We start from the raw sequence: 23,744 nt of genomic DNA, 5'->3' as shown, positions 1-23,744 counted from the left end.
TGCACATAATGCAGTTTTTAAATTAACTTATAAATAATAAAATTTCTAGGTTACTTGTTAATTCATTCAATTACACACTGACAGTCATAGCATGTTTCATAACAGATTAATTTAAACATACATTAAATAATTAAGACTAACAGATTTAGTAAAATATATATGGTGTGATATTTAGAAAAATGCTCCTCTCTAGATTTAATTTCTCTAGTGAACTAACGAGCACGACACTGATGACTTGCTGAGGTAGGTAAATGAAATGCTACGTGACATTTTATTTCCACGCTGTTTTGATGACGTCTTTCCGTGGTTGAAACACTGATTGAGCAATTACATGAGGCATGAGATGTTTAGTCATGTTTATTCACGGTAAAACTAGTAGTACAGAGGAAGGAATGATGGCGTTTACTCGCGCTCCGCTCTGCACAAGTCTGCGGCACGTCACGGCTCAGACACGGGAACCGGAGCTGATCGTGGCCGCTCTAGTTAATGCTTGTGTTGGGTTTATACCAGCACGTTTCTGAACCGTCCCAGAAGCGGCTCTCCAAGGCGTTTATACAGCGATCTGTCATGGAAATAAAAAAGTCTACACACCCCTGTTAAAATGGCAGGTTTCTGTGATGTAAAAAAATGACCAAGATAAATCATTTCAGAACTTTTTCCACCTTTAAATGTAAACTATAACCTGTGCAACTAAATAAAAATAATAATAATAAAAAAAAACAAATCTTTTAGGAAAGGTGGAGTAAAAATACAAAACTAAAATAATGTGGTTGCATAAGTGTGCACACCCTTAAACTAATACTTTGTTGAAGCACCTTTTGATTTTATTACACCACTCAGTCATTTTGGGTACGAGTCTATCAGCATGGCACATCTTGACTTCACAATATTTGCCCATTCTTCTTTGCAAAAATGCTCCAAAATCTGTCAGATTGCTAGGGCATCTCCTGTGCACAGCCCTCTTCAGATCAACCCACAGATTTTCAATCAGATTCAGGTCTGGGCTCTGGCTGGGCCATTCCAAAATTGTATCTTCTTCTGGTGAAGCCATTCTTTTGTTGATTTGGATGTATGCTTTGGGTTGCTGTCGTGCTGAAAGATGAAGTTCCTCTTCATCTTCAGCTTTCTAGCAGAAGCCTGAAGGTTTTGTGCCAATATTGACTGGTATTTGGAACTGTTCATAATTCCCTCCACCTTGACTAAGGCCCCAGTTCCAGCTGAAGAAAAACAGCCCCAAAGCATGATGCTGCCGCCACCATGCTTAACTGTGGGTATGGTGTTCCTTTGGTGATGTGCAGTGTTGTTTTTGTGCCAAACATACCTTTTAGAATTATGACCAAAAAGTTAAACTTTGGTTTCATCAGACCATAACACATTTTCCCACATGCTTTTGGGAGACTTATGTGTTTTTGCAAAATTTAGCTGGGCTTGGATGTTTTTCTTGCCACCCTACCCCATAGCCCAGACATATGAAGAATATGGGAGATTATTGTCACATATACTACACAGCCAGTACTTGCCAGAAATTCCTGCAGCTACTTTAATGTTGCTGTAGGCCTCTTGGCAGCCTCCCTGACCAGTTTTCTTCTCATCTTTTCATCAATTTTGGAGGGACATCCAGTGCTTGGTAATATCACTGTTGCGCCATATTTTCTTCATGTCTTCACTGTGTTCCATGGCATATCTAATGCCTTATAAATTCTTTTGTACACTTCTCCTGACTGATACCTTTTAACAATGAGATCCCTCTGATGCTTTGGAAGCTCTTTGCGGACCATGGCTTTTGCTGTAAGATGCAACTAAGAAAATGTCAGGAAAAGCCTACTAGAACAGTTCAACTTTATTTGGGTTTAATCAGAGGCACATTAAATGATGGCAGGTGTGTACTGACTCCTATTTAGCATGAGTTTGAATGTGATTGCTTAATTCTGAACACAGCCACTTCCCCAGTTATAAGAGGGTGTGCACACTTATGCAACCACACTATTTTAATTTTTTTATTTTTACTCCACCTTTCCTTTCCGTTTGTTTTTTAATTTAGTTGTATAGGGTACAGTTTACATTAAAGGTGGAAAAAGTTCTGAAATGATTTATCTTGGTGTAATTTTTTACATCACAGAAACCTGGCATTTTAACAGGGGTGTATAGAGTTTTTATATCCACTGTACATGCACACATATACACACACACATATATATACACACTAGGAGTGACCACGAATAATCAACGATGCTACGATTCGAGGAGCCCGATTCGACTACCAATCTCACAGTCGAATATTCGCGGGGTGTTATGATCATGCCATTTTGGCTATATGGGGGTGCTCAAATGTCTGATTTCACATAGAACTACCGGTTTTCTCCCAATAAGTTAATATACAGCCTATTAATAATAATATTGCTGTAAATAAGAATCTGAAAAGAAAAAAAAAGCTTTAAATAAATATTTTAACATGCGTGAATAAATCCAACCACCCCTATAAATTTAAGTTTCACTTTCCATAATCCTTGACCGACAGAGGAGCATCTTGGCGGTAAGGATTTAAAACTTTAACAAGACTCAAACTGACGCAGAGTGAAAGACTGGATTTTTCTCGATCAGGTAGGATACAAGTGATTTCAAAACATTTCAACCAGTTTATTTATATCGTGTATATATTATTTATCTCGTATAAGATGCATTTGGTTGAGTCGCTGCAGTAAAGCGCTTTATTGAACAGTGATTATCTCTTCAGTGCGCAGCACGACCAGGACAAACAACTATGCAGAATATTAATGACTATGACTGGGACTGTCATATACACATAGCATTATAATGAGAACACTATTATAATAAAACGCTGTGAATTTTTAGGAGTTTAGTTCCCGTGTTTCTGCACGCGTCAAGAACGCGTCCTCAAAAGGAGTTCAGAGACGCACAGACACATTCATGCATCGGGCCGTTTTGTGCATATAGCCTGTAAGTTGTTATATTAACATTATTATATAATTATGTTGTATAAATAATGAAGCGTATTTTATATGAGATAAATGAGTTAAATCCCATTGATTTAAAAACCTTCTATCAAATGCTTCATTCTACTGGTTATTCAGCTCACGCAGCTCAAAACAGAAATGCAGAACATTAATAACTGTCATCTACATAACGTTATAATGAGGGCACTATTGTAAAAAATTGTGAATTCTTAGGGTTTCCCTGATGTTTAATGTTAACTATCTTTTAATCAAAACATAACACATTATTCACTCCGTTTGTATCTGCGAGGCGTCCATTACACATTTTCCCTGTGTATTAACGACTGTCGAATGTCTGACTTGACTCTTGGTAATGTATTTTGCCCCGCCCCAAACATATGATCATACGATTCGACTATGAAAATCCTTAGTCGGGGACACCCCTAATACACACACATACATATATATTAGGGGTGTCAACGTTAACGCATGCGATTAATCAAAAAATTAACGCATTAATATTTTAACGCAAATTAATCGTTTGATAAGGTTTGACACCAACTTCTTCCCGTCATCGCAGCGCGGAAGGTTATCTATCATTGTGTGATGAGGGTACAGCACCAGTGTTGCCAGGGTAACGGGGGCTATTTTGAAAATACAGTCGCGGGAAAAATTACAGAGCCGTGGGTTGCGGTTTTTTGGGCTACTTTTATAATGTACCGCGACCGCCCAAAGTGTATATAGACAAATAAAAATTAAAATAGATCCTTTTACTAATGTGTATTATACTTGAAATGTATACCTGGCAACTTAAGAAAAGAGAGGTGGTTGTAATCAACATGAGTTTCAGCCAGAGCACATGTTAAGGCTTTTACACAGCAGAAATAAACATGACAACAGCCACTATAGATTATATTAGATAATAAACACGATTACGATAGGATATGGTCTGTATGTGAATTTTTTTTTTTGTTGAATGTGTACATCTGAAATGCTAATTTGTGCAGCAATATAAAAGGCTATAAATAGCATATTTTAACAACAGTAAACGACCAAACTCCACATATGATCATAAATGGAAGTTATTACAAACAATGCCCTAGGTGGTTTGAAGTGAGTTCTGAGGAAAAGTGTACTATTAATCTCATAAATTGTCTTATGAAGCATGATGCTAATGTTAGCTCTAATGCATCTGCAGAACAGGTCCAATTCTTCTTCATAATGCATTTTATCATAATACTTCATGTAAGGTCGCAAGAAATGTTTTGTTGTATTTATTTAGAAATACTTTTGATAATAGTTGGGTAAATGTATACTGGGATTGAAGCGATGTGGCTTGGTAAACGTTTTATTGCCAGTTTAACGGCTGGTAATGGCTGAATAAAAACAAAAGAATAATGATAAAAGAATAATAAGGATTATGCCTCATACCTGGCGGAGGTGTGAAAGGTTCTGTTTTCTTAAAATAGTTTGTCATGCATTTCTTTTTCAACACATTTATAGGTAAATCCTAGTATTTTAAATTTGTGATTAATCAAATCAGTCCACGACTGTGATTAACGCGATTAAATGTTTTAATCGATTGGCAGCACTAATATATTTTTATATATATGTATATATATATATATGTATATATATATATATATATATATATATATATATATATATATATATATATATATATATATATATATATATATATATATATATATATATATATATATATATATATATATATATATATATATATACATACATACACACACACACATATACGCATACATACATACATACATACATGCATATACACACACACACACACATACATACATACACATATATATACACATATAGTATATCAAAACAAAAGAGTGCAAATCGACTGAAGGACAAAGGAGGACATAAATGAAGAACCAAAATCCTGCCTGATACCTGCTGGATGACTTTCACCAGATCCTTTAGCACCTGCCTACGCTTGCGGACGTCCTTGTTAGTGATGACGGCTGTGGTCAGGTAGCGCAGTATGTGTGGGCACATGGTCTGAATAGCATTGAGGTACCTGTAAACAGAAAAACAAACAAAAACAAATGGTCACACGCCTGAAGGACAGCTATGATCTCTACATAAAAACATGAAGTCACATGTAATTTGTTGAGGTCAGACAGTTTTCACAGCAATTTCCAGCAAGTTCTCATATAGTGAACATGCAGATTCTCAGTAAACAGAAGAACAAGAGTGAGAGTGTGTTGAAAGCTCCTCTGTTCATTGGTCCCACTGTGGAGGGAAGGGAAAAGGAAAAGCCCCTTTCTAGACACGGATCACCAGCTACAGGCCTGCAGAGCAGTGAAACACTATCCACCAGGGACTTGTTTTTCAGCCACAGGTCAACTAGCTGTGGGTTTCTCCAAGAATGAAAGCTACATAGCACTACTATTACAACCCAAGACAAAGTTCCCTCTCTACCGACGACAGACATGCAAGAGATTTCTTATATGGACCAAAAAAAAAAAAACATACAACAGATGCCTTGTCATAGGGCTGAGAGCTCCTGTTAAAGTGCACTTAACATTTCGAGTCAATTTGGAGGGCGGCCTATGCGCCTGTGGTATCTGTACGAACATCTTTGACCCCCCCTCTTCATCCCCCATACGAGGACCAAATTAAATTTCAAGGAGGAAGTGGCGCTGCTCTGCCTTGGCCAGGCCCTTAAGCTCCCTTACGGAACAGCACAGAGAAACACATGTCATTTGGAGGAAAAAGAGGAGGGCTGCCGGATGGTTTAATTAGCCGAAACAATTAAAGGGACAAGGGGGCCTGTGGCACTTGTGATGTCGGAGCTAAAAACGGCAGCGGGCTTCAGCGGCGTGTGATCCCAGTTGGCGCAGCCTTCGGTCTCTCCTCCCTTTGTAGTTGTCTGACTTCATGGCAAACCACAACACTTCATGCTGTGTTCCTGATTAACTTACACCTACTCGCTCTCCCAGGGAGGCTCCAATGGCCAGACTGCTCACATGAGTCATGATGCCATATCTGGGCTTTGAACAGAAAAAAAAAAAAAAAAAAAAAACACATTATCTAACCGAGCCCGACAGCTACGACCAAAGCCATGATACGGCTTAATCGGTTGCTAAATGACTTCGCGAGGAAGAGGGCAAACAGGAAGTAGTAGTTTAATTTGAGTGCCTCACATTCCCCTTGCGGAGCTGAGGATTTGGGATAAGGCAGCAACTAAAAAATTACTTTCGATAATGGATTAAGGTGTTGATTGTGCAGTTGACCCAAGTTCGAGTCCGGTCTGCGTCATGTCTCGCTCCCATTTCACCTCTCTCCCTCTCAGCGTACTTTCCAGTTGGAGCAGTTTAAATAAGGAACGTCACAAAGTAAGAAGTATAACGTTCTCCATCTAAAAAATGCATTATTACAACTCTGGCTGAATTATTTTCACATAATGAACAATAACTAAAAAACATGATATTTTTTCTGTTTCAAGTAAAATTAAAATAAATTAAATACACAGTAAACAAACATTTAAAAAAACTTTTAAATGCTTTTAAAATGTTTTAGTGAATTTAGTTATCACATAATTGTTTAATATAATTAAACTGAAATTAAATTAAACATTTTAAAAGTAAACAAGTTTAAAAAAGAAACAAATTTTAAAAAGATAGATAAACAACCATTCAAAAGTTGGTCTGTAAGATTTTTGTAAATGTCTTGATAATGTTTTTGAAAGTCAATTTTTTAATTAAAAAAAGCCTTGGTAAACACAGTAAAAACATTAATATTGTGAAATATTGCAATTTAAAGGATCATTCTTCTATTGTAATATATTTTAAAATATAATTTATTCCTGTGACGACAAAGCTGAATTTTCAGCATCATTACTCCAGTCTTCAATGCCACATGATCCTTCAGAAATCATTCTAATATGCAGATTTGGTGTTCAGGTTGAAAAAAAAAACAATTGTGCTGCCTAATATTTTTGTGGAAACAATTAGTTTTTTCAGGACCCTTTAATTAATAGAAGTTAAAAAAAAAACAGCATTCTATTTTAAATAGAAAAGCAACAATGTCAACATTTTACTGTCACTTTTAATCAATAAGCCCCCCCCCCCACAATAAATTCATTTCTCAATATCTTTAAAGTGGTGTCACTGATGGAGGCTCTTCAATAAAATTATAATCGATTAGTTGTTGCAGCCCTAATTTGGTGGCTCTGAGAGAGCAAGGAGTGAAAAAGGTAGGAACGAAGCAAAGGAAGGGAACTGTGGTGTAGTTCCAGTTTCATGATGCATCTGGAGGGAGGAGGGGAATTAAAGGTAAATCAAGTGAAACTCTGAATCCACTCTGCTCTGGCCGGGATAGTGTTTCGGCGGCATTAGCTTTCCTGTTTGCACCTACATCATAGGTCATCTTGTGACAATATTCTCTCTCGAACTGCCCTTGGACTTGGTTGGACCGTATTATATGATAGCCTATCTTTGGTATCGTTTTTCCTGCACTGAAAAAAAGTTCGGTTTCTGTTTTTGTTTTGGCCGTCTGCTCGACGGCACGACTACATCGTGAACGATCTTCAGACCGAGAGCACTGGATCGTACCCTGTCCTGAACGATGGCCAAACAACTATGAAACGAACCTGAACGCCACAGGCTGATGTCAGCCTAATTGTCAACAAAACTTCAAGAACAACAAAAAGGAGAAGAACAGAAAACAAAAGGTCTTTTCACAGGGTCAAAAACAGACCGTGATGCCGTTTTCCAACTAAAACAAGACAATCAATGCATCCACCCTCCAAGAACGCAATACTGTTGTGGTGTAGAAAACGCAGTGTATCTAATTCAGTAAATTACACTCCGATTCAGATTTATAGGGTCTGATTGTCTTCGTGGCCACAGCTCTGCAAATAAAAGCAGAAGGCAGAAGAGGTGAGAGAACAACACAAAAAACGAAGCGAAACGAAGGCTGCCAGCATCGAAAAACCTCTGATCTGACGAGCCCAACCGCAAATTACAAGTACCTTTTTGGAGCTGTTTTAATGACGAATGTTTTTGTATAATGAGCACCTACGTCCAAAGGGCTGCTGTTAAGCCAGCCGATTGTCTCAAAGGCAGGTCAAACATTCACACTAGGTTCACAGCCACAGGTCATTGGCCCTTAAAACAGCACAGTGGTCATGAACAGAAAGAAAAAGCCGAACCAAAATATGGTTTTCCAGCTAGCGTAGCACAATAAGCCACCTCAATCTGTCTTTTCACCCACTATGGTCAGGTACTAATGAGTAATTATTGGTCTGGTCACCCTTAATCATCTGTGCTGGTAGAAACTGGTGGAAAACAACTGTTGCAGAAAACAATGGAGCAGATTCCATTTTGTCTTTGACTAGTGTATAGGCATTAGGCTCCACAATAGCGCATTAGGGGAAAAGTGTGGCCTTAAAATAGATGGAATGTAGAATTTTTTAGTAGGTCAAGTTTCCTAACTTACGCACCTGGTGTAAACCCACTTAAAAAAAAAAAAAAAAAGAAAAAGCTAAAAGGCTAGCAGACCCTTGAAGCTTCTTTGCACTCAAGTGCACACTACAGGGCTGAACCTTGTTGCCTTTTAATATGTTAAGTCCTTGACATGTCAGCAACAAAAAGCCTCAGATTACAGCCAACTTATAACAAATAGCTAGGACTCTTGCCCAGTTGTGAGAAAAATAATAATAATAATAATAATAATAAACAACAACGTTATATTATTTAACAAGTTTTATTTTCTTTTTCTCATATTTTCTTAAAATTTATAGAAGTTAAATTTTTTCCTTTATATATATTAATCATCATTATATTCAAAACAACATTTCACTTTAATTCTCTTATTTTCGTATTTATATTTTAATAATTTATTTCTAACTTAAAATTGCATACACTTATTATTAATAGATTATATAAACATGACAAAAATAATACAGTTATCTGTGCAAATACGTGCAAAAACCCCATGAAATCCTTCTGCCATGTTGTTTGATAACATTTTCCTGTTTCTATGCCCATCAAATTGAAATTTGGATTTGTAAATACAAACTATATTCACGCTATTGGCGTTTCATAAGGAAACCACTTCTTCCTCATGGAACAGTTAGACCTGATTACGAATGAAGGTCAAAGGTGATTCATTAACTTATTTTTTCCCGGTTGGAAACATTTTTCTGTGTTCACAAACAAACTGAAAATGACTGAATAAAGATCGACAGACTTGTCCAGACTCGACACCATCGCTTAAAGAAGCTTAAAACACTGAACCCATGAGTTAAGCAGCCCATTTGCCATTGTCAGCATTCGTCCGAGCTGCCAGGCTCGTTTTCGCACTGACCGCTGGGGTCGTGGGTCTGTGAGCGGTTGGCTGGTGAGCCCAGCATCAGCAATTTTGTTTGCGGACTGCGGTGGGCTTTCCAACCTGGACCCGTGCTCTCTTCCTACCTCATCCGTTTTTATTAGAGTCAAACCAAAGCAAAACCAAATCCCAGATGGAAAACGAGCAGCTGCAGAAGGTGCTTACTGTGGCTGGTAGAGGAAAAGCTCAATGATGTTGTCTCTCCCTTTGGGGTGGTTGAAGAACACGAAGAGAGACCAGTGGATCAGCCAAGTCCTTTGCTGGAGAGACTGGAGAGGAGAACTTACAGTCTGAAGAAAAGAAACAAAAATGGAGGTGTTAAAAATAATATTAAAAGGATAGTTCAACCCCAAATTAAGATTGTCATCATTTATTAAGCCTCATGTTGTTCCAAACCTATATGGAGTTTCTTTTTTATGGAAAACAAGGAGATTATGAACTGAATGTGCTTTATGAAATTACAAATAATTGGGAATTGAGATTTCGAGTTTCTAAAGGCACCATTAAAGTACCATATAACAGTCCACATGGCTCATGTGCTGTTTTGAATTTGTATGATAGATTTAGGCAAAAAATAAAATTAAATTAAAATTAAATTAAAGTCTCTTATGCTCACCAAGGCTGCATTTATTTAATCAAAAATGTAGTAAAAACAGAAATATTGTGAACTATTGTTGCAATTTAAAATAACTTGTTTTCTATTTGAATATAGTCAAATGTAATTCATTCCTTTAATGGCAAAGTAGCCATTACTCCAGTAGTGCTGCTTCATATTGTGTAAACTGTGATATGTTTTTTTCTCAGGATTCTTTAATGAATATACAGTTCAAAAGAACAGCATTTATTAGCAATAAAAATCTTTTGTAACATTATAAATGTCACTACTGTAACCTTTAATAGTGTCCTTGTGGAATTAATTTCCACAAACAAAAAAAAAAAAATCATATGGAATATCATATTAGCAAGTAAATAATAATAAAATAGGCTATTGTATTTCGGGTGAACTATCCCTTTAAAACGTGACTTCTCTTGATCATAAGATGAACTTCTGACTCCGAAAAAAACAACATTTGGCTTTCGCTGCCTTCCAGACTCAGTACAAATCAAAGTTCAGAATAGAAATTTACAATGTCCAAAGACTTTAATTTTTTTATTTACTCATACTTCTCCCCAGGCCAAACCCTTCTTTCCCAGCTCAGTTCCTCCAATTAAAAATCAAGCTGCACCGACATAACACAGCAATTAAGGTTTTGCTTGACTTGTGAGTTGCGGTGAGAAGGAATCGAGGAGATGGAGGAGAGGAGGGGAGGAACGGCAACAGCAGCGGTGCTGTGCTGAAACGCAAGGCGGTCAATATTATGGCCTATGTAAGGGAATCTGAGTGCGGTATTGAATTCTGAGTGGCGGGGCATTACATTGTTATCGATAGTCTCCCTCAGGCGGGTAAGGTCCTCCATGGCAGCTTCCCAGTTCTGCATCAGAATCTCAGAGGCCAGCTTGCCCCACAAAGAGTTCAGCGCGTTTCTGTCTGTAGCGGGGACCTGCACAAACACAGACAAACAGAGAAAAACACATTGACCCACTGTAAACAAAAGGTAGACAATGAATCAACTCGCTCACTATAATAATACACTGATTACCTTCTGAATACTGCATTTCTGACATCTACCTTTTCCCACAGCTAAAAGTTAAGCTTTCTTGGCAACGCTGCTCGCCGGAGTAACTTCTTTATTTATTTACAGTGGATAAACGAATTAAATTATGTCATCTTTGGGAATTGGTCTCGCAAGGGAAAAAGAAACTGATCCTAAAATTCCATTTAGCTTTTTTACGAAACTTCATTTGCTGTACTTTTGAGATAGTTATTGCTGTCTTTCAACATTTCACTTTAGTAGGCACATCTAAATCACCTCAATAAATATATAAAATCAACTGATTCATTTTCTATTTTGTAATGTCAAGAATTATCTAAAACTACTCAATTTTACCTCGGATGATTTATGATTAATGTCAAATTTCTAGACAATGAATCTGTATGTTTTATAACACACACAAGCAAACAAATATTTTTAAAAAAAATTATTATATATATATATATATATATATACACACACACACACATGGTTTTTAGGTCAAAGAGGTCCTCAGACAAGAGCTAAAGGTTAAAGGCCAACTTGTCTGTGATATTGCTGGGAAATAATTACGCAAGTTAAACAAGTGCTCTTTAACTAGCCAGGGGTCAAGTGCTATCTCGAGGGTAAGAAGGGTCAAGTCAAGAGATGAAAGTGGCTTCAAATCACTGAAACACGAACAGGAACATGTCTTTTCGAAATACAGAAGCAGACATGAATTAAAGTCTAACAATGTGTTATATATATATATATGGAGTCATTCTTTCCGATATCTGGAATGGAGCATCAACATGCAAAAATGGGGAAGAAAAGCTCTCCAAAGTTCACGTGAACTTGCGGTGACCTTAGTGCATTGCCTTCGGTGAGGGTCTTTAATGATGTGTGCTGCTACCGCTGCTGCCTGTGTTACTGGCCCTAACACATGTCTGCAAGCTTTGATCAGCCACGAGATGTGGACAGGACCGGAGTGGCGGGACGCTAATCAAAATGTCTGCTCGTGGAGGAGTGAGAGAATGAGGTCCAGACATTAGGTAAAGAAACTCAATCAAAGAACAAACTAAACAAAAACTGAGTGAGGACGGATAGTTCTGTGTTTACGAAGTAAATGAGAACCATTTGACAAGGACAAATAATTAAAAGTAGGGATGACAAGTCGACTAAATGGTACAGCTCCTGCTAGTCGACACTGAAATCAATAGTAGATTACACGAGAGAGAACAAATTACCATAATTTTAACGTTACATTTAAAACATTTTAACAACGCGTATTTAAAAGCGTATCTGGGCGGAAACTACATTTTTACCTCAGACCTCGTATGCGTTTTCTTCATGTCAGTTGCGGCGAGCTCAAAATGACCAGCGAAGAACCAGCATGGTGTGGGATTATTTTGAATTAGAAGGAAACAGAAAAGTTTTGTGTAAACTGTGTTATGTCAAATTGGCTTACAATAACTCTACTGGAGTGATGCGTAATCATATTCAATCAGGGCTGGACTGGGACAAAAAAAATCGGCCCTGGCATTTTTTGGTCCTGGTGGCCCACCATACCATACCATACCATATCATATCATATCATATATCATATATCATATCATAAATATAATATAATATATAATAAATATAATATAATATAATATAATGATATACACTACCATTCAAAAGTTTTTGAACAGTAACATTTTTCTTGAAAGAAGTCTCTTCTGCTAACCAAGTCTGCATTTCTTTGATTCAAAATACAGCAAAAACAGTAATATTGTGAAATATTTTTACTATTTAAAATAACTGTTTTCTATTTGAATATATTTTAAAATGTAATTTATTCCTGTGATCAAAGATGAATTTTCAGCATCATCACTCCAGTCACATGATCGTTCAGAAATCACTCAAATATTCTGATTTGCTGCTCAAAATACATTTATTATTATTATTATTATTATTGTTGTTGAAAACAGCTGAGTATATTTTTTTTCAGGTTTCTTTGATGAATAGAAAGTTCAGATGAAGAGCATTTATCTGAAATAGAAATCTTTTGTAACATTATGAATGTCTTTATCATCATATTTGATCAATTTAAAGCATCCTTGCTAAATAAAAGTATTAATTTCCATAATTTTTAATTTCAAAACAAATTATACTGACTCCAATCTTTTGAATGGTGTATTGTATAATGTTACAAAAGCTTTTTTATTTCAGATAAATGCTGATCTTTGGATCTTTCTATTCATCAAAGAATCCATTAATAATAATAAATATTTCTTGAGCAGCAAATCAGCATATTAGAATGATTTCTGAAGGATCATGTGACACTGAAGACTGGAGTAATGATGCTGAAAATTCATCTTTGATCACAGGAATAAATTACATTTTAAAATATATTCAAATAGAAAGCATTATTTTAAATAGTAAAAATATTTCACAATATTACCGCTTTTGCTGTATTTTGGATAAAATAAATGCAGGCTTGGTGAGCAGAAGAGAATTCTTTTAAAAAAAACATTCAAAATCTTACTGTTCAATAACTTTTGACTGCTAGTGTAGATGTGTATCATGCATCTAGTTGTTTTGGATAATAAAAAAACGTTAGGTCTGACAATATCGTGTCTTTTCGAATTTAAATCTAGATTTATTCGCATTGGCCCATGGAAACCTCTATGAACACACTTGACATGACTTGGCCAAAAAATTGTGGTGTACGAATTTACATTTTATTAAAAAGTGTTTAAACATTATGTCATAAATTCATTATAAATTCGTCCACTGCGATTTTTTGGCCAATGGTGCACTAAAGGCCTCCTCCTGCCTGGCTCTTTACGCCGCATCACTCACCGCAGAGCAAGCCTGTTCTTGATAAAGCTGCTGTGAAAACGTGGGAAAAGCCGACGAGGAAGAAGTTGGGGTGAAGGGTTCTTTATATAGGCGGAGCAAAATACTTCATGGCTCCGTCTATAGCGCATTGTGATTGTGTGGTTTACGCTGTCAATAGAGGAGACAAACCAATGGGCCACTGGCTGCTCGTGATGGTCCTTGGTAAAAAAAAAATAATAATTCTGTCGGCCCCTTCAGTGCGTCGGCCCACCGGGAAAATGCCCAGTATGCCAGATTACCAGTCCAGTCCTGTATTCAATACAGGCACGTATGCGTTAGCTTGGAGGCTAGCCAAAGCCAGCAAATGTCAATCATGTCAATCATGTCATACACTACAACCTGCTGCTGCGGTCCGTGATCCCATCTGCGCCGTCTATTCCTCTAAGACCCACTTCGGTGGTGGAGCGGGATTTCCAGGCTCTTTTGGAAACTGTCTGCTTGCTTGTAGTTATCTCTCTGCGTGCCTATAACTTCAGTTCCTGCCGAGCGCGTTTATTTTTTTCAAGTGCAGAATCTAGTCCCGTCTTTCACCGTTATATGAAAATGAAGAATTCTGTCAGTCTACTTTCCATTTCTGCATTGCTCCAGCTGATCTGAATAAATAAGCTATGCACTGGTTTCTTCCTTTTTTTTTTCTGTTTAACGACCAACAAAAATTTAATTATGATAACGTGAGGCAAGCATACAGCATAACCGTGACCTATTTTTAGCAGATTTCATTGAGGGATTTGACAGTGTGATGCACAGATTAAGTATTTCAAGTGTAGGCTGTTATACACGCACAGTTTTTTTTCTTTTGCCATTTTTTGGGGGTTTCTAGCTTTTAGACTAGTCGGATATAAAACTTCCATTTAAACGACAGTCAAATTAGTCGTAGCGCACATCCCTAATTAAAAGCATTTAATTTTTCACAAGGCTATAAGGGCTACATAGTTTCTGCGGTCCTACGTCACTTCTACCTTGACTAAAACACTTTGACAGCAGAAGCCAATAACATAAGTCTTGTTAAGCAGAAACAGGCCCTTGAAAATAATGTTTAGATAACTTGATTAACTAGTAATTGTGATAATCTCCTGAACATTTAGCGCAAAAGAAAAACATCCTGCGGATTCGAGTCATGAAACCCTTGAAAGATACTCGCTCAGCCTCTTGTATGGAAATATGAACAAGATTTGGTCCATCTCTGCAGAGACAATCAGCTTCAAAGGAACGTAAGCTGTTTTAAATTATGACTAAAAAGACAAAAACAAACAAAGTGAGGAGATAATGTGTTGCAGATTAGCGAGCTGCTGAAGTATCTAAGCGTGTTCCTGAATAAAAGGGGGATGAGCTATAGCCAGAGGTTTATGGGAAGTGATTATGACCTGCGAGAGACGTAGCGCCACAGACAACAAGTCAGCCAGCCATGCATTCACTGATATCTGACTGAATGAATATACCGCTGCTCGCGTACATTTATGTTGGTTTATATTTAGTATATAATAATTATAGCATATAAATAGTATAATTAGCATAAAATAGTACATAATAATAGCACTAGCTATTGTATAACAAAAATAATATCAACAAATAAATGGCTCACATAAATTTATGGCGGGTTAAAATACCCCTTTGTGATATTTGCATAGTGACACACAGTAGTATGGAACAGTTTAAAAAAAAAAAAAAAAAATGCATACAGTACAGATGCAACCACAGCTCCACTTGCAACACTGGAGCACTTTGATCAAAATTCCCAAGTTGGATGCGTCTAAATAACAGTCAAAGCCCAAAAACTCTCAGAGATCAGCTCGGAGGGACAACCGGGGAAAAAGACATCCTTCTCTGCCAATATAAAGGTCAACGTTTCATTTCTAAAAGTGTTTGTTTTTTTCCTTTTTTTCCTGGAAGTCCCTGCCTGCTACATTTGGCGAAGCTCCATGTCATTATGGCAGCTTTCTGCACACTGACTGGCTTTCAGCAGCGGCCATGCAAGAATAGTTTCAATACCTGGGTTTTTCCACAAGTTACCTTGAGTTTCCACTGCCTCCCGAAATGGGCACATTTTCACTGACTGACCAGCAACAATAAATTTACTGTGCTGGGGATCCGACGGGACACTCAATCTTTATTCTCAACATCCAATCCCTGCATTAACAGATGATATGAATAAGTTGCTCTTTTCGCACCGGGCCCTCACTGTAACAGGACCTCGGGTCTGGATTTTGCAAGCCTGGCTTCCTTCGTTAAATGGCTCGGTTTCCCACGCTAGAGGAGTTCTAGAGCCTGACATCTCCCATGCTAGGAGCCGTCTGAGGATATGGGAGGTCCAGCTTGAGCGGGGTGGACAAAAAGTAAAAAGAAAAGAAGAAAGGGGCAGGTATTTGGTGAGAAAGCTCAACTAAATCCATTTTTACATCATGCCTATTCCAAATGCCTTTCCAATGTTGATGAAAATTGAAGGTGTTGAGTTACAATATCTGGAAATTTTAATGAGAAGATAACCGTTTGCTTCAAAACATAGACAGGGAGAGAATTTCTGGAAGTTATTTTTGTTTATTTAGATTAAGCAGTGACATAAACAAGGTTGGTTGCTGTGAACGCTCTAATCTACTCAAAATGCTTGATGTGTTCGCAACATCAATGATGTGGTTTTCCTATGATGAGTAGACTCCATTGTGTTTGATCATTTCCTGAAAAAAAAAAAGCCTTCAGCAAGGATGCATTAAATTGATCAAATTCGACAGTAAAGACATTTATAATGTTACAAAAGCTTTTTATTTAAAATAAATACTGTTCTTTAGCATTTTCTATTCATCAAATAATCCTGAAAAAATTATCATCACTTCCACTAAAATATTAAGTAGTTGTTTTCAACACTGATATAATAAATATTTCTTACACCAAATTAGCATATTAGAATGATTTCTGAAGACACTGAAGACTGGAGGAATGGCTGGTGAAAATTCAGCTTCGCATCACAGAAATATATAACATTAAAAAAATATATTCAAATAGAAAACATCTATTTTAAATTGTAATAACTTCTCAATTTTATGGTTTTTACTGTATTTTTGATCAAATAAATGCAGCCTCGGTGAGCAGAGACTTCTTGACTTCCTAACTTTTGAACTGTAGTGTGAAAATTTCCACAGTGTCTTTGAGAATATCAAGTGCCACACAATGAAAGTCAATGGGGTCTAGTCTTGTTTTAAGCCCCATTGACTTCCATTGTATAGACACTGTTCAAAATATCTTCTGTGTTCCGCAGAAAAAATGAAGTCATATGGGTTTGGAACCACATGGGGGAAAGTAAATGAAGACAGAATACTCAAGTATCCCTTTAAGCATCTATACTAATGAATATGCAAAAAAGGGTGACAAAAACTGAAGGGTGTAATTCAAGGCTTGTCGGCCGCTCCTTCCCTCGGCTCCCACGAAAACCACAGGGACACAACAAACAAACAAACAGCATGACTGACGCTGCAAATCATTCGCAAATGGGAAACATGTTGCAAATCTAAACAACACAGACTTCCTCACACCTCTGAAATGCTAAAACCAAGATTATTCCAAATTAAATAAAGGGTTTCTTTTCGGTCACTTTTTGCCACAGCGACTCACTGTCGCTTGGCAAACGTCTAGCCTTTTTTTAAACAACAATGTAGGCCGAGTGAATCATACGTGAGAGCAGGTCTGCAGAAACAGGAGTGCATTCCATGTGAGAAGGCAGGCTATGTGGTTACGTGAGAAACACTCGGCGGCAAGGGAGTCCGATAACTTAGCCAGGCATGGAGCCTCTCGCAACACTCTTGGCCCAGGGCAGCGTTGACAATGGGCACCTCTCTTTAAGACACTGGACTACCTCCACACACTCCGGCCAGAGAGAAAGGAGCGGGTCAATTTGTTCGTTCCCAGCCATCATTTGCCCCCCGCCCCACTAGCTAGACAGCACTGCGCTGGGCCCTGAGCGTCCGGCCGCTTTTCCCCATAAGTTCATCTTTCACTCATTTCTACAGGCAGTGGGAGAGAAGCCACAAACACCAGAGCCCCAGCAATGAGCCCTTTGTTTATAGAGGAAATAAGAAGTACGCACGTGTAACATGGATACTGCCAGTACTCTCAGTGAACTGCAATTATCTTCCCCCACAAACCTACTTTGGTATTATCTGATTCCAAAAGTATTCCACTGGTGAAAATTATTTAATCCAAGTCCTCGGTGCATCACCGCCTGGATCTTTATCCAGACAACAACACTGAAAAAAGGTAAAGGGGTCATCATCCTGATACAGGGAACTTGGAGGAAGATGACAAAACAACCAACTCTTCTATGCTCAAATCAGATTTTTTTTTGTTTTGTTTTGTAAGGTTGTTCACTTAGCTTTGTAAATGTTGTCCATATCAGACAAGGGGATAATTAAGCGAAAACTAACCAGCATGTGGAAAAAAAACTAAACCCAAAATTCAAATGTTAAATGTCAACAATTCATCAGTCAACAATTAATGAATAGAAATGAGGAAAAATGAATAATAAAGAGTTTAAAGTGCTCACAGGCTATTATTAAAAAAAAAAAAAAAACTCAAAAATCCTCCTAATATCTCTACAGAAATATATAATAAATGCATACAAAAAATAAATAAATAAATGATACATTAAAATTAGTGCTGTCAAAATTAGCGCGTTAACGCAGGCGATTCATTTTTTCAGTTTAACGCGTTAAAATTATTTAACGCCGTTAACGCAGGGGCGGAGCCTAGGGTTGGCCACCCCACTCATAATTGCGGTTTCTTTTTGTTTTTTCAAAAAGTGCATTTATTCAGTCGCAGAATGTCTTTACGATCACATCAATCCGGAGACGTTTCAGACGCGCGCTCCAGCTTCACTTCAGCGTCAGGTGCGAGTCAAACAAACGTGGAAACCGGCGCGCGCTGTAGCCTGTATCAATTCATATCAAAGTGCGAAATAAACTACGTGCATGCAATGTTGTGGTCAGTTAAGACATGAAGTTACCAAAAAGGCAATTAAAGCTGCTTTAAAACTGTGCGTGCATGTAATGTGTTATATATGAGTTACATTAAGAACATGTCTCTGAAATGGTTTTCAAAACTGTCCTGGAGCATCCCAGCACTGTCTCCCTCATATAACACACTCGATTCAACTCGTCAGCTCATTAGAAGAGACTGAAATGGGTCAGAAAAGGTAGAGTTGAGAGAAAATACGATGCGTGTCAGATCTGCGTCAAGTTCAGCAGTGACAGCTCTTAAAGAAATAGCAACCAAAACAACCTAATAACCAGCTGCTGTGATGTCTGTTCATCAAGAATAAAAGAAAAGAGGAAATCAATAACTTTTATATAGCTGTAAGTATTTATCCATTTAGTTTAGAATTTTGTGTTTGCTAACTTTCTTCAATTTCTACATATAACATTTATTATAATGGATTTATGTGAAGATTGTTTTAAGTTCGCTTAAATTAGAAGTAATGTTAACTTAAATTATAATGTAATGTTTAATGGCTAGTGTCAATGGTTAAATATTAGGGAAATCAGTATTTCTTGGTATCAGTGATACTTGCCTCCAGTCATAAAAAAGACGCCATTAAACAGATTAAAAAATGTTGTTTGTACATTAATTTGAAGATTGAATGTGAAATTATTGCAATATAAAAGTATATTTAAAAACTTTAATGTTAGATGGGATTAATCGCGATTAATTTCAGAAAAAGTGTGATTAGTTTTTTTTTTAAATCGATTGACAGCACTAATTATAATACATTCATGTATAGCCTATTTATTAATATAAATAAATGGTAACACTTTACAATAAGGTGTCATTTGTTAACATTAGTTAATGTATTAACTAACATGCACAAAAAATGAGCAATGCATTTATGACACTATTTATTAATGTTTGTTAATATTAATGAAAATACAGTTGTTCATTGTTTATTCATGTTAGTTCACAGTGCATTAACTAATGTTAACAAACAACTTGTGATTTTAATAGTGCATTAATTAATGCTATAGAAATAGTGTTCATTCTTAGTTCATGTTTACTAATGTTGTTAACTAATGTTAACTAATGAACCTTATTGTAAAGTGTTACCAAATAAATGATAAATTATTTCTGTTGTAGTTGTTAATAATAATAATAATAATTATAATAATGCTGCATGCAGGTATATTTGTAATGCATGTATCATAAATATTTCTATATAACTTTTGTCATCTGATAATTTTAACATAACTAACCTCTGTTGCCACTGGCCATTTTTGCTGGCTAATAAAGTGCACTTATAACAAATGTCATGTGAGATTTATTTATTTTTTTTAAAATGCAACCCGAATACCTGAAATCAGAGACACACAAAAGAAACTCAATTTAAATTTAAATGTTTCATTCATGTTCAATGTCAACAATTCAGTCAACAATTAATGAAACTAAAATAAAGAAAAAAAAAAAAAAAAAAAACATTTCAAGTGCTAATTTGCCCATTTGAAAAGCATGTTTCCCCTAAAATCTTCCTAATATGCATACAGAAATATATAATAAATGCATACAAAATTATTAAACAATAATAAATATATATGGATATAATATATCCATGTACATTTATTATTATAAATAAATAATAAATAAATGAATGTTATTCATAATAATAATAATAATAATAATAGTAGTAAAAGCATGCAGGTATATTTGGCTGTGTATAACTTTTCTGTCATAAAAAATGATTTGGGCTGCCTTCAACTGCATTGTGAATGTGGCCTTAATATCCTGACTTTGGCCCAATAAACCACTCAGAATGGTTTGACTGTTGGAAGAACAAATTCTAGTCATCTTCTGTTGAAAAGCCTGCTTTTGGTGCATTGGGATCATATGGAGCAAGCTGTGTAACCTTTAACCCTTGCAAAAACTGGGGAATCCTGTCAAACCAAGAGTGATTAGGCCACAAAATCCCCACCAATCATCTATGGGGAGCAGCACTGCCCATAAACCCATAAGCTTATGAAGTCCGCCACTAAACACAGCCCTGAAACAACTCTTAACCAAGTCCTTGAAGAGGTTCTTTTCAGCACTCAAAACTTGCAAGGAATTTAACAAGCCATGGGATGGCACTTTTGAGAAGTAATTACAGATCAGGAGCTTTTAGTTCTTCGGATTGCCTCAAGTGCAAAAAAAGCTGCCTGTTTTGCTATAACAGATGGATAACATGGATAAATGACACAATATTTCATAATAAAAGGATTTGGATTCTAATTTGAGAAAATCTACCTGTGAGCGAGTCATGTCCACTTTTCATCTGCGTTATTTTGAAAAACACAATGTTAAGTGCATACGTAATGCTCGTAACTCATGGAGTTTGGCAGACTCTCGTACTAAAAAAGCAGAACCATATTAAGCAGAGACAGTAATTCAAACTCTCAATAGGACGACCGTTTGGCTTAATTAACACTCACAGGGGAACTCTCCATCAAAATAAAACTGTTTGTCCATTAGACAAGAACTTATTAAACAAGAATGCATTTAATGGCTTCAATTTGCGAAGGAGAAAATGAAAGGGTGTCGTGATGAAAAGAAGCTCTTGAAAATTGCCCCGCTGGGAACGTCCCAGAGGAGAATGCTAGCAAACACAACTCTGTCATCTGTTAAAGACAGGGGCGTGGTAAGACACATACCAGGACTCTGAAGAAATAGAGGTACTCCGCTGCACCTGAGTAGTTCCCACACTCATACTGGAACTTGGCGTATCGATACAGGGTGTCCAAATACTCCTGGCGGAACTGCAAAGAAAGACAAGTTAAAACACTAAAACATATGTAGATTAGATATTAACAGTATACACCATGTGTGATTAAAAACACAAAATACATTTATGTGCTATTGAAGCATGATGGTAATAAAATTTCTAACATGAAATACAAACTAGATAAGAAATGTACTTGCTTACACAAATTAGTCAATTAAAATATTTTAACATTTTTGAAAAAAAAAAGTTTAAAATATAAAATCAATCTTATAGATTAATTCTAGAAATTTTATTACAAGTATAATATTTAATATATATAGTATAAATATTATTATATAAGATTTATTTAAAATAAAAAATCATATTTATCAGTTATAGATACATACACACACATACAGTGGGTACGGAAAGTATTCAGACCCCCTTAAATTTTTCACTCTTTGTTATATTGCAGCCATTTGCTAAAATCATTTAAGTTCATTTTTTTTCCTCAATGTACACACAGCACCCAATATTGACAGAAAAACACAGAATTGTTGACATTTTTGCAGATTTATTAAAAAAGAACAACTGAAATATCAAATGGTCCTAAGTATTCAGACCCTTTGCTCAGTATTTAGTAGAAGCACCCTTTTGATCTAATACAGCCATGAGTCTTTTTGGGAAAGATGCAACAAGTTTTTCACACCTGGATTTGGGGATCCTCTGCCATTCCTCCTTGCAGATCCTCTCCAGTTCTGTCAGGTTGGATGGTAAACATTGGTGGACAGCCATTTTTAGGTCTCTCCAGAGATACTCAATTGGGTTTAAGTCAGGGCTCTGGCTGGGCCATTCAAGAACAGTCACAGAGTTGTTGTGAAGCCACTCTTTCGTTATTTTAGCTGTGTGCTTAGGGTCATTGTCTTGTTGGAAGGTAAACCTTCGGCCCAGTCTGAGGTCCTGAGCACTCTGGAGAAGGTTTTCATCCAGGATATCCCTCTACTTGGCCGCATTCATCTTTCCCTCGATTGCAACCAGTCGTCCTGTCCCTGCAGCTGAAAAACACCCCCCACAGCATGATGCTGCCACCACCATGCTTCACTGTTGGGACTGTATTGGACAGGTGATGAGCAGTGCCTGGTTTTTTCCACACATACCGCTTAGAATTAAGGCCAAAAAGTTCTATCTTGGTCTCATCAGACCAGAGAATCTTATTCAGGTGTTTTTTAGCAAACTCCATGCGGGCTTTCATGTGTCTTGCACTGAGGAGAGGCTTGCGTCGGGCCACTCTGCCATAAAGCCCCGACTGGTGAAGGGCTGCATTGATGGTTGACTTTCTACAACTTTCTCCCATCTCCCGACTGCATCTCTGGAGCTCAGCCACAGTGATCTTTGGGTTCTTCTTTACCTCTCTCACCAAGGTTCTTCTCCCCCGAGAAAGGCTCAGTTTGGCCGGACGGCCAGCTCTAGGAAGGGTTCTGGTCGTCCCAAACGTCTTCCATTTAAGGATTATGGAGGCCACTGTGCTCTTAGGAACCTTAAGTGCAGCAGAAATTTTTTTGTAACCTTGGCCAGATCTGTGCCTTGCCACAATTCTGTCTCTGAGCTCTTCAGGCAGTTCCTTTGACCTCATGATTCTCATTTGCTCTGACATGCACTGTGAGCTGTAAGGTCTTATATAGACAGGTGTGTGGCTTTCCTAATCAAGTCCAGTCAGTATAATCAAACACAGCTGGACTCAAATGAAGGTGTAGAACCATCTCAAGGATCAGAAGAAATGGACAGCACCTGAGTTAAATATATGAGTGTCACAGCAAAGGGTCTGAATACTTAGGACCATGTGATACTTCAGTTTTTCTTTTTTAATAAATCTGCAAAAATGTCAACAATTCTGTGTTTTTCTGTCAATATGGGGTACTGTGTGTACATTAATGAGGAAAAAAAAAAAAGAACTTAAATGATTTTAGCAAATGGCTGCAATATAACAAAGAGTGACAAATTTAAAGGGGTCTGAATACTTTCCGTACCCACTGTATATATGGGTACATATATTTTTCCAGGTAAATAAAATTTATGCACATATCATATATAGCATATAACAACATTTACATTAAGTATATTGTAATATAATAAATACATATTTTAATGGGTGTTTGGGAATAAAGAATGGATGAAACGCATTTGTCCATGTTTCACTCAGTCTCGAATAAC

At 36.9% G+C, this 23,744-nt stretch overlaps 1 protein-coding gene across 1 annotated transcript in view; it reads right to left on the bottom strand.

Moving 5' to 3' along the window:
• The window catches only part of eif3ea (eukaryotic translation initiation factor 3, subunit E, a), a 74,161-nt gene that overhangs the window by 19,533 nt on the left and 30,884 nt on the right, over nucleotides 1-23,744 (bottom strand). Inside the window, exons 5-8 of the mRNA XM_058746595.1 lie at nucleotides 21,484-21,588; nucleotides 10,745-10,870; nucleotides 9,495-9,619; nucleotides 4,887-5,013 (exon numbers count right to left, since the gene is read on the bottom strand). Coding sequence (XP_058602578.1) covers nucleotides 4,887-5,013; nucleotides 9,495-9,619; nucleotides 10,745-10,870; nucleotides 21,484-21,588 — 483 coding nt within the window. The remainder of the gene's footprint in view (nucleotides 1-4,886; nucleotides 5,014-9,494; nucleotides 9,620-10,744; nucleotides 10,871-21,483; nucleotides 21,589-23,744) is intronic.

This window comes from Onychostoma macrolepis, chromosome 16, assembly GCF_012432095.1.
Source record: "Onychostoma macrolepis isolate SWU-2019 chromosome 16, ASM1243209v1, whole genome shotgun sequence".
Taxonomy (NCBI): Eukaryota; Metazoa; Chordata; class Actinopteri; order Cypriniformes; family Cyprinidae; genus Onychostoma; species Onychostoma macrolepis.
This window is presented reverse-complemented; position numbering and strand designations above follow the sequence as displayed.